This window comes from Callionymus lyra, chromosome 2, assembly GCF_982586985.1.
Source record: "Callionymus lyra chromosome 2, fCalLyr1.hap1.1, whole genome shotgun sequence".
Taxonomy (NCBI): Eukaryota; Metazoa; Chordata; class Actinopteri; order Syngnathiformes; family Callionymidae; genus Callionymus; species Callionymus lyra.
In genome coordinates this window covers 7,744,044-7,756,341 of record NC_141819.1, presented here as the reverse complement: position 1 = coordinate 7,756,341, position 12,298 = coordinate 7,744,044, and the positions used below count along the sequence as shown (strand labels likewise).

At 43.2% G+C, this 12,298-nt stretch overlaps 2 protein-coding genes across 2 annotated transcripts in view; one reads left to right on the top strand and one right to left on the bottom strand.

The window, feature by feature from the left end:
- Positions 1 to 12,298, bottom strand: part of LOC148085221 (uncharacterized) — a 337,696-nt gene that overhangs the window by 114,963 nt on the left and 210,435 nt on the right. The window lies entirely within an intron of this gene.
- LOC148085225 (retinoic acid receptor alpha-like) lies at positions 5,562 to 8,226 on the top strand. Its single transcript, XM_087783373.1, has 3 exons — positions 5,562 to 5,771; positions 6,024 to 6,182; positions 6,563 to 8,226. Exons 1-3 carry the CDS (start codon positions 5,609 to 5,611, stop codon positions 6,757 to 6,759), a joined length of 519 nt encoding a protein of 172 aa, XP_087639499.1. The 5' UTR covers positions 5,562 to 5,608; the 3' UTR covers positions 6,760 to 8,226.

Here is a 12,298-nt window from a genome sequence, read left to right as displayed (position 1 = left end):
AGCTCCGAGTGTCATAAATGATTGATATTTACGGTATATTGTTTTATATTTTATTATTCTGTAGTAATGTTATATATACCTTATAAAAAGTTTTATTTTCAGAATATCTAAGTTCTGGTGGATTTAACTTTAAAATTGCATTTAGATAAAATGACCTGAAGAAAGGAGCACCACCCTTGTATTCTAGTCCAAAGGAAACTTACATTTTCGTGGATAATAATGAATTATTTGGCCTAATTAATTAATTATGAAACACTAGATTGAATCAATCTCATTAACTGAAGTTAATACTTGTTGTCGTGATCAATGTTCTTTACTGAGTAAGAGGCTCTTGTAAAGGCAACTGACGTACTTTTTATAGGATTTATTGAAAGAAACAAAGAGAAGAGGAAGAACAGTTAAGAACAATGTAATGGAATGATGATGCTTGCTTTGATATCATGGAAGGAACAACATTAATGAATCAGAAAGTAACAGACTTGAAGGCTTTGATAATTGTCAACTTCTGGGAAAGCTTTACAACTTATCTTGAGCTAATCTTGCTACCTCTGATCAATTTGAAAAATCCCAACACATCAATCAATGCAAGAGAGACAATGTTACAGTTTCTTACGACGTCGAGAGGAGAGAGGAAGGCGTGATGATGACGAGGAGGTTGATGTGAAGAGGATGAGGAGGATGAGGAGAAGTAGGAGGATGAGCAGGTGCAGGAGGAGCAGGACTGAAGGCCCTGGATACAGTGATGTCGGGCGTGATTTCGCAGGGACCACAGTGAAGAAGGCTTGGCGGAGGAAAGCGCTGACGGTCTTCTTGGGTCCGGTCCTGGTTCTTTGTTGCAGGCTGTCCTCGACCGCGTTGGCGTAACCAACCAGAGACGTATCTTTACTAGGTGCAAGGGTCACAAGTCTTTTCTGGAAGAGCAGTTTGGTTGCTTCTAGGAGCCAGAGGTTCAGGCTTGCTTGGCTGGCTGCTGGGTTGCGTGCAGCTTTCTTGTGTCTTGAAAAGTACTGCAGCTGGGGAGACGTGCCACACTGTTGCAGGAAGGGAGGAGGGCAGGAGTCAGGAACGGGGGTGAAGAGGGAAGGTGATGAGACTCCAAGAGTCAAGGGACAAGAGGAAGAGTGTCAAGAGCGTTTCAAAAGAATAGGCCATTTCGCGTGGCTCTTTTTAAAGCCATCCACTCGTGCTCCTGATTGGTGGGTGACATCTGATTCCTCACTCCCACGTTGGCTGGAGATGGTCCACCCCTCTGTCCTTGGATTTCTCTCCTCCTTAGAATTGACTTTGAAACTTCTTTTATTTGACGTTATAGAACGGTCTGAGGCACATATATAATGCTAACTCATCATAACTTTCCCAGCTCTTTCTAAGGTCGGAATGATTCATGATTCATGATCATTACATGTTAGAAAACCACAGTATTGATATGTATGTTCAAAACACTTTTATATTTGGATATATATTTCATGTGACTTCTTTCTTTGGCGTCTCTTTACCTGAAAATATTTTATTGAACAAGAAAAATACATTTAGTATTCTGAAAAGTCATCTTGTCATTCTGCTCTCCTGGCCATGCTGGTGTAGTGATTTTATTCCTTATAAAAAGGTGTATTTTGAGAACATCTAAGTTCTGGTAGATTTAACTTTAAAATTGCCTCTAGGTAAGATTTACCTGAAGAAAGGGGACACCACCCTTGTTTTATAGTGCAAGGGAAACTATTAAATTTACGTGAATAATAATTAATTAATTGGCCTAATTAATTAACTATGAAACACTAGTTCTAATCAATGTCATTTAACTGAAGTTTACTACTTTTTGTCGTGATTATCTGTTCTTTACTGAGTAAGAGGCTCTTAAATTGACCGTTATTACACCAGAATAGAGACGCGTACAACGACGTGACGTTTTATAGATTTATTTAAAAAGGGATGAATAATGAATGACAAAAATGAGTATGTTATGGTAAGTTTCGGAACCGAGAATAAAAACGGAAACGGGAAAAGAATCATGGACGAAATCTTAATAGACTACCCGCATATTAAACAACCCAGACACAAATCAATTTGTTCAAGATGAAGTGATCAGCTTCTTACTTGACGCTAGATGGTGAACGGAGGTTTAGGCAGCAGCTGGAGACCAGATGAAGGTGGCAAGCGGGTGGATGTCAACGGAGTTGGAGGATGAGGATGAAGGAGAGGATGATGAGGAGGACAGTCAGGAACGAGGGAATCAAAGTTCTTTCGACGAGTGGGCCAAGCGATTGCGTCCGGTACACCGAACGGTCCGATGAATCACAGTGTCGGCTTCCTGGTTGTAGACACCTCACGTGAACGCGCTGAACGCCTGGAATGTTCACTTTGCTGAGGGAAAGTCTTTAGTTCAGGAACACTTTCTTCTTACGGGAGGTAAGGATGATTCACGGGCTTTTTGCTTCTTGATGGAGATTCGCAGTCATGGAGACGTGCTGCGAATATTGGAATAATCGGACCGGTCTGGTCAAGATTATTAAGAAACTGGAAGGATGCTGGAAGCGGGTCCTTCAGTGCGGTCCTCAGTTTGGACTTGCAGGAGCTGAAGTTAGGAGGCCGGAGATCGTCTTGAAGGCAAAGTTGGTGATGACCCAGTTTATCACGCGGGAGGTGATAAACTCTGATGTTATGAGGTACACCCTGATGTTAAGGGGTACGCTCTGATCTTTTGGAGGAAACAACACGAATTCTCTAAGTTGAACACAGTTCTTATGTTGAAACTTAGTGATTGTAAAAAGGGGCAAACCCTTATGATTGGTTGACGTTTCTTCGGCGGGAAAAGGGTCCTTCCAGACTGACACCCCCTCCTCCTCCTTCTTACCTCTCCAATTGTCTTTTCTTCTCGTCACATAAGAAAAATCATATGTACATTAAAAATGCTTTAAAACTATTTGTTCTTTCTAGATTATTTTCCCACGGAGCGCGGACATTCAAATAACACCAAACATGACAAATTTGGACTACGTATTACAAAATGAAGGTTTTGATAATGATTAATTCAATTCTTATATTTTATATGTGATTTCTTTTCATTTTGATAACTTCAAACACCTTGCACGTAGCTCCATTCACTTACAAGTATATTTCTTTAAGCAGGTAATACACATTTCAATTAATATTATCCAAGTCCCACACACACACACATTTTGCCTGTGAACACATCTGTTAGCACTTTCAATGTTGGTTCGCATCTTCACAGACTCTGTGTCTGCTGGAAGCCATAAAAGTTCTTATCTGATCTTGGTTGGTCGGAATCTCACCATGAAGTGTTGAACTCTTCGGTCATTGAAGGTTTAGCTTGACCAAACTTCTAATCCTCCTTGCTTCGGGAAGTCGGGCTAATGGACTTTATTGCCCTGAAATATCCCTCCTCTGCTGTGATTACTCACTCGAAGTTTGTGAAATGCCAATTCCACCTGGTGTGGGGTTTTCTTATCATTGGAAGAATGTTGACACAGATCCTGAGGAGTGGGTGAGCTTTCACAGATGTTTTCCAATGAAGATAAGTTCATTACACTGGTCTTCTGACCATGTTCATGTGGTGAATCTACACTGATGTCTTGATGTGGCAAATGTTTTAAGGAATGTCTTTGAGGACGTTACGTTTCGTTTAACGTAATTTTATAACGAAACAGCTTCATTCATGCATGCATGGATGGACGGACGGATGGACGGACGGACGGGCGGATGAATGGATGGATGGAACGAGCGAAAGAACGAACGAACAAACCAACACACTTTATTGATCCTTCTGGAGGTCTCCTTCGAGGCCAAACAATCTCCAGAGAGAATGTATCATCCATCTAAAATGCTGCTAATTGTAACCTGAGAGAACATCGCTCCCTCTAGTGGTGATCTTACATATCGCACTGCCCTGTCAATAATTCTGTAAGGACTAGTAAGTATTCCTCGCTGCAGGTGATGATAGAATGACTGGTGTGTTCATTTATTGACTTAAGGTTGTGGAAATTGCATCTAGTGGTGAAACTGTAGATTACAGTCAATGTTTTTTCATTCCAACTCTTCAACACATCACAGAAAGTAAATACCTGTTGTTTGTAATACTCTGATGGAGCTATAAAAGCGGAAAAGTAAATTACTTTCAATCCTGTTATATATTAGAGGCTTCAATAAGCACCACTGTTGTACGGTGTGTTCTTCTTAAACTGACATGCTGGTCATCCAAAACTAGTGATGGGGAGATGAAGCTTCCTTAACAGTGTCATCATTTGTAATGCTTAGTAGGTGGCGCCTCCGTTTAAAAATGATAAGGTTTAATCCAAGTACTTGTTTTTTTTAAATGTTTAAATATATTTATTGAAGTTCCCAGTCTCAGCTCCAGCTAGTATTTCCTCATCAAACACATTGAAAGTGTGAGTGCAAGCTTTTCACTGAGGGACTGAGATCTTCCACTAAAAACAGATTTAAAATATAGATTCATTTAAGTGTTTTTATGAATGATTCTTATCATGTGGACTCTTCAATCTAAGAGGAATGTTACAGACGAGCAGTATGGAGGTATTTGGATGTTTTTATGTGTCTTTTTGGACAAAGATGAAGACGAAGACAACTGAGCTCCAGACGCTACATTAAAATGAAAAAACATTTTTGTCTATAACTATAAAAAGAACAGATTACTTGGAAAATAATCCATGAGATGACATGAGAGTGAGTAGAAAACGTGTGGAATTTTTGGGTGAATTATCACTTGAAGTGGAATCCAAGGCTATTTCATGTGATAAAAATAAATTTTATTTAGTGTTTGTTTAGACAAAAGTGTCTTATCATAACAAAGTTATCTCAAGACACTATACAGTTGAAATAAGACTATAGTTGATTAAGTAAAAATAGAACCCAGCAATTCAACAAAGAGCAAGAAGCGAAACACTGTACAGTGAGCTATGGCGAGGAAAAACTTCCTTTTAGAAGGCAGAAACCTCGAGCGGAACCAGACTCATTGTTGACAGCCTGCCGCTTTGACCGGCTGGGAGGAAGGATGGGGGGAGTAGACAGATGGATAAGGAGAGGAGTGAGGGAAATTATAGTGAGAAAAAAATAGGAGAGTGTAGGAGAGTCCATGGAGGTGCTGGAGAGAACTCGGGATCTGATGACGTGGTGAAGATCCTGGATCAGCAGCAGCTCTGGAGGTCCTGGGGCTCCGGGAGAGAAATAAAAAGGTGTTTAAACTGCACAGGTGATGAATGTAATGGAGAAAAGAAGGATATACAGAGCTCGGTGTCTAAAACTCCTCCAGCATTCTCAGCCTATAGCAGCTAAGATAAACAGTTAAGTTAGTTATAGCAGCTAAAGATAAACAGTTAAGTTAGTTATAGCCTTTATCGAAAAGTAAGGTTTTAAGATTGTTTTTAAACATAGAGAGGGTGTCTGCCCTCCGGACTGAAGCCGGTACTTGGTTCCACAGCAGAGGGGCTTGAAAACTGAAGGCCCTGGCTCCAAATCTACATTTAAATCTACGTCAACTTCCCGCCGGCCCTTCCTGAATCCACTCTTATTCACACTGCCCACGTCTCCACAGATACTTCGGATCTGCACGCGGTACACACCAGAACAGGACACCATGACCTTCTCAGATGGACTCACGCTAAACCGAACCCAGATGCACAACGCTGGCTTCGGTCCCCTTACGGATCTGGTGTTCGCCTTCGCCAACCAGCTGCTTCCTCTGGAGATGGACGACGCAGAGACGGGACTCCTCAGCGCCATCTGTTTGCTGTGTGGAGGTAGAGCAACACACTTTTTCTATCAAAGATACAAGTCCAGAGCGCGATTCAAAGAAGTAGAAACTTTTGGAGAAACTACCTGTCGTCACCCAGACACCGTCCTTGTGTGGCCCACCTTTTGATTCACCTCCGGTTCTTTAACCATCCAAAAACATTCGAACCCTTCCAAGTGTCTCAGTCCAGGCCAGTACACGGAGGCTTGCTGCTGAAATAAAAAAACTCATTCGTCCTCTCGTGTTTTTTTTCCGACAGATCGTCAGGACCTAGAAGAGGCGGATAAGGTGGACATACTTCAGGAGCCCCTTCTGGAGGCTCTGAAGATCTACGTGAGGAAGAGGAGGCCACACAAACCACACATATTTCCAAAAATGTTGATGAAGATTACTGACCTGAGGAGCATCAGTGCTAAAGGTACAGTAGTGAAAACGGTCATTCTGTTGCTTTTCATCCCTTTTCAAAGATATCAGCTAGAGCCCAGTTGTCACCACAGTGAGCTTTAAGAAGACCTCTCCGAAAGACTAGCTATTATAACATGCTGCTAATATCGGTGATGTGTCGATGAAGCTTCATGAAGCAGTGACATTATCTCCTGAGTCCACTAGATGTCAATCTTTGCTCTATAATCTATTGCTTTGAAAAGCTATTCTATTGAAACATGTAGAACAGTGTTAAATGTTTATTTTATTATTTTAAAAATATGCTCTGGATGTGTATTCATGTATAATATTCACAGTATGATGGATACACAGAGACAAGCGAGGACGAGTTTTGATGTTTCCTTCTGTCTGCAGGAGCTGAACGAGTCATCACCCTCAAAATGGAAATCCCCGGCTCCATGCCTCCTCTGATCCAGGAGATGTTGGAGAACTCTGAAGGCCTGGAGAGCGGCGCGGCAGGCGGTCGACCCAGCGGAGCCCCACCAGGCAGCTGCAGCCCCAGTTTGTCGCCCAGCTCCGCCCAAAGCAGTCCGGCCACACAATCGCCGTAGTGACGGCCGACATTTGAACTTCTGCTCCAACAACGTTCCCGCGGTGAAAGCAGGAAGTCTGGACTCAGACGAGCCGACCCCTTCCTCCACACGAACCTCCCTTCACTCTGGAACGCTGTGCTGGTGTGCAGGGAAGCAAGGCCGCCTCCGAGAGACCACCGTAAACACTGCTGACCCCCACTCCTCCCTCCACGACTCCTTCACCCGATGGATGTGATCGCTGCAGGGACAAGTTGGGAGCGGACGTGGAAGTGGCTTCTGTTGGACAAGAATCACCAGACACTTTTTTGTTGGACTCTAAAGCAGACTGCAAGGATTTGTTAGAAGAGCCGCCTCCTCCTCTCCCTCTCAAAGTTTCTTTTTTTTCCTACAAAGTTATATAAATATATATAGATATGAACTATGGTGTTTGACATGAGGGCGACTGAAAACCTTTTCTGAGATGAGAAACCGTTGTATCCCTTCACTGTTTGGATCTTTTCGTACCCACCGAGAGTATTGAGGAAGATGTTTGACTTTGATGTCACATGTACATTATTCTGATGAACACAAAGAGCAAACAGAAGTTATTTCCAGTCCTCACATTTATGTGCACAAAAAGAAAGTCGCTACGAGTGTCACCGTCTATTCCAGGTTGTTTTCCACGTATTGTTTTGTGCTTCCAGACGAATGGAAAACAAATGATTGTATGATATGGTCACAGGTCCTTTCAAGAAATCCAGTTCATGAAGATTCATTATTAAGGTGTTTTTTAAGTAGCCTTTGGTTTGTGTATATAAGCTGTATTCATTTCTTCAAAACTATGAAGAGTTTTAGGCTTCACTTGATTTTGAAAAGAAAAAACCTTTTATGTGTTTTGTTCATAGGTTTGTGATTCCAGGAAATACATTGTTGAGCACATTTTACTGAAGGAAGTTTTTGTGTCCGACTAAATACTGGACACTTAACTAATCACCGGCTGTTCAGAATGTGGCGTTCACGGTTCCCCCCCTTTTTTTCAGTTCCCGCCCTTTTGTTTTGACGTACAGTAGGTATGAACAAGTAGCACTCCAGTCGGGGCATAGCTTTCTGGCCATGTAGCAGACAGAGACGGAGTCTGGAAGTGTTGAGGTGGATCACATCTCGGGCTCGGACGTTCCTGTAGCAGCTTCGTGAGATTGATCAATGTGAAGAGTGGTGTACATACACACTGTATTTAATACAAGTGATTCTCAAAAGCCTCTATGTGGGTCCGTGTCATGTCGTGGTGGGGAAAACTAGATTGTAGTGGTCCCTCTGGACGGGGGATCGTGAAGGTCCCATATGTGATATTTGTCCTCACGCATCGTCCCCTGTGTTAGAAACATGCAGGATCCAGAGCAACCTCACACCCTGTGATACACTTAATGCCAAAACGCCTTCACATCCATCTCATCTTGACCATCGTTACTGTACACACACCAATGTCTCAGGAAGGAATCATTTTGTGTGCTTGGCCTGTCCATTGTATATGTTCTGTGCTGCCCCCCCCACTATGTCACTAACACACACACCTCTGCTACTGAGCCCCTGTGTTTCAAATCACTCAGACCAGAACTTGTGCAGAGAGACACCGACCCTGAACATTATGGTCTCACCATGTGTGGAGTCTCTCTACGAGTCCTTATTTCTTCTTCTTTTTTTTTGTACGGTCAAAGCTGCTTTCCTCATTTTAGGACTTAACATGTCCAGAACAGCGCACAACTTTTCTCTGCACAGCTAATCTGGAATAGAAACGGACACACCTTCGGTTTGAAACGTATGGAATATGTTGCAATTTTGTCAAGATTATCAAGCGACTTTGAGAAAAAAGAAAATAAAGGAAAAAAAAAGATAAAAAATAAAACCAACATTTAATGATTATTGTTGTGTCGTGTGAATCACTTTAATAACCACATTCTGCTGTATTTGAGTCCCAAGTGTTGCCTTCAGTTTCCTCCAGCAGGAAAGAATGTAGCTGTTGTTTCTTCTAAATAATGAAAAAATAAAACATCAGGGCTATATAAAGTGCTCAAAGTAAACAAATAATAAACTATTATATAAGTATTAAACGATGCACCAATACAAGTCATCTTCAGGGTGTGACACCCCTAATGGGCTTCGCTATTGGTTTATCCATTGAGGCTTCCGCCTCTGAACCTGAATAAATTTAATCTACTCTCCGCCCAACTGGGGGGAAGGGCCCGCCCCCCTATATAGGCCCTCCCGCCATTCGTCTCCCCTTTTCACTCAGTCACCTCGGATCTACATCATCTATCTACTCAGCGATATACTGTATATATATATTTCACCATCCGCTGTCCCTATAGAACAAAGACCTGCTTCTCCTGCACCACAAGGAGTAAAGCATGTTAGAACCAAGTCAACAAATGTCCTACCTCGTTCTGCATCTAGACTCCAGAACTAGCGAGATAAGGGTGTCATTACTACGCCAGTTGGAAATGGTTCGAAAAAACCTCATATCACTCCTGGGTCTTATGGCAGCGGCCCACCCTGTGGTCAGACTGGGCTTGTTAAATATAAGTCTTCAACAGTGGTTTTGGGGGTCTCCGACTTCATCCTGTTCGAGACAAGGGCCACATGTTGATTGTTCCTGCCTTCGTTATGAGGGACATAGTCTTCTGGAACTCTCTAGGGCTGACTCCAGAAAGCAGTCAGATTGGGTTGTGTACATTTCTACACTCATGTGTTCACAGATGCGTCCCTGACCGGCTGGGGTGGGACCTGTGGGGGGAGAGTGTGGTCGAACACACCGAAACACATCAATTACCTACAACTGCGAGCGGTTCAAAAGGTTCCCCACCATTTTGCTCCTCAATTAGCAGGGAGACATGTGATGGTGCGATCAGACGACTCCACAACAGTGGCGTATCTGAACAGGCAGGGAGGAGTGAGGTCACCGGGTCTACAATGCTTGGCAGCCTCCATTCTGAGTTTTGCAGACAGATATGTTTTGTCCCTGCGAGCTTGACAAATTCCGGGTTTGTTGAATGTGGGAGCGGATCGAATGTCTCGAGGGGGTGCTCTTCAGGAGGAGTGGAAGCTGTACCCCAGATACAACGTCACAGATCTGGCGCCTGTTCGGGAGACCAGTTTGCCTCCAGGGAGAACACAAAGTGCCCCCTTTGGTTTTCACTGAAGGTTACAGACGGACCACCTCTGGGGGTAGATGCTCTGGCCCATCCGTTGATACCCAGGGGTCTGTTGTATGCTTTCCCACCAGTGAGACTCATGCTATCTTTCTTAGACAGAGTGAGAGTTCAGCATCTTACTGTGTAAGTGGTACTACCAGAGAGCCCAGGAGCCAGATGGTTCCCGGACCTGGCTCAGTTGACAGTGGGGGAACGATGGCCTGTTCTAGAAATTCCCTCGGCTCTGAGTCATTTTCTCCCGACCGATTCTGGGGCGTCGCGTCATGGTTTGGATGTTGAGAGGGTGACACTAGATGCCGTATTCAGGGTGCTCAGGCACCAACTACGTCGAAAGCTTATGTGTCACGCTGGTGTGTATTCGAAGCCTGTTGCAAGAAGAAAGGACTGACAGCTTCTTCATCTCCAGTCTCGGAGATCCTGCTTTCTTGCAGGAGTTACTGGTCGAGGGGTCCTGCCGCATCTACGCTGGCGGTTTTTGCGGTCAGCCATGAATGTAGGACATGATGGTTTTGGTCGTTTTACGACCAGAGGTCATACCTTTGTAAAGAGTTTTTTTTTTTTTTTGGGTGCTGGAGTTTTCAACCTCCTACTCGTCATTTGGTCCCGCTATGGGACCAGATAGCTTGAGAGCTACTTTCACTCATCAAGACGAGGAGGCTAGGCAGCGGCATTCACTGTGTCCAGTGCGAGCTCTGGCCTGTTAGGTCAGTTGCACAGCTAGTTTACATAAATCCAATCAGCTGTTTGTCTGTAACGGGGCAAAGAATGCTGGAGCTGGAGTATCCCCTCAACGTTTTGTTCATTGAATTTGTAGTGCAATTCTTAAAGTCTTATGAGGCAGCAGGTCACACTGCCCCTGATGGCCTTAGAGCTGTAAGGAAATTACAACTTTACTGTAATCAATCACCTAGATTTGACACACATTTCAAATAGTCACTTGATTAACTGATAATCTTTTATATTTAATTCATATAAAATGTTCTTGCATTGAATCCACTCACTGCAACAACTCACAGGCCCAGGTCAAATAAAGCCTTGCACACACTGAGAAAGATTAAACAATCCCAGATTCCCAGCAAGTCTGTGGGAACCTATTTGAGATCTCACACTGAAAGACACAACAGGCCATCAAGTCGCTGGGAACAGATTCTCTCTAGAAGACAAAAACCTTCGGTGAATTTCCACGACGACAACGTGCGGCGGCCATCTTAGAATCAAGTGTTTATAGTTACTGACCAATCCTACATGTACATTTGACTAGAGGCGTTAACCTGAATATTCTACTCTAAAAGATCCACCATTTTGTGAGATCTTTGTGTTCTGGCATTCGAAGACGTCTGCGATAGATCTCTCTGCTTGCTAGCGCCCGTGTTCACGTAAGTTTGTCTCTGACTTTTGCATAATTCACTAAACAAGCATTTTTCTTAAACTCATCCATGTGTCTGTCCTTCGTTTTCCACCACCACGTACGAGACTGGGGAGGGGTCGGTTAACCGGAACACAAAATCCCCACAACTTGGTGCCGTGACCCGGATGGCGTTGACTGGTGGTTTGAAGGCCTTTTCGATTCCGAGACGAACTCTGAGCTCTCTTATTGTTCTCCAGGCAACCAGGCGCACCACATACCTTACTTCAGGAATCAGGCGAGAAATATTTTATCTTATTTTTTACATAGATTTTTTTATTTTTTAAGATTACATATATTTATATTTTATATTAGTTTTGGTTGCCTGGAAGAATAAACGTAAGTCTCTGGTTCTGTCACAAATTTAGATTTTTCAATAGTGCTTCTTTAAGCTGATGCTTGTTTTTTGGGGTAATGCATGGTAAGTTGTTGTATGTTGTTGTTTTAAGTGTAGACGACACTATCGTGTCCCGGGAAGAAGAAGCATTGTTGAAAAATTGTTGATTAGAATTTAAGTTAAATTGATAGGCAGAGGAGACGGAGTTACACGACCTGGTAACCCCTGGGATTCAGAGTAGGGGTGGAAGTATAACCGGCTCCTGCTACGGGGCATCTGACGTTCTTCCAGATTCCTAAACTAGTTAGGATACTTGGCCTATGGTTGATTAATGTGGACGTACTTTTTCGGTAAACCAAGTAGCTATCATTAATTTGGGGATATGTGGGATTTGAGCGGTCTCTCCCAATATCCTGGTCTGGAGGCTCTGCCAGCCGGTGTGTAGGCCAGTTAGATCTCATTGTGTTTCTGTGTTGAGAGGCTCCACAGGTATTTGGCAGTATAGTCAGGGCTAGTTAATTTTTCCGAACAATCACGGTGATGGAAAAAAGTCTCATTGGTGATTAGTTTAGAGTTAGTTTGACGGGGGTTTAAATAGATGGAATAGTTGAGGGGTCTCCTATCCAG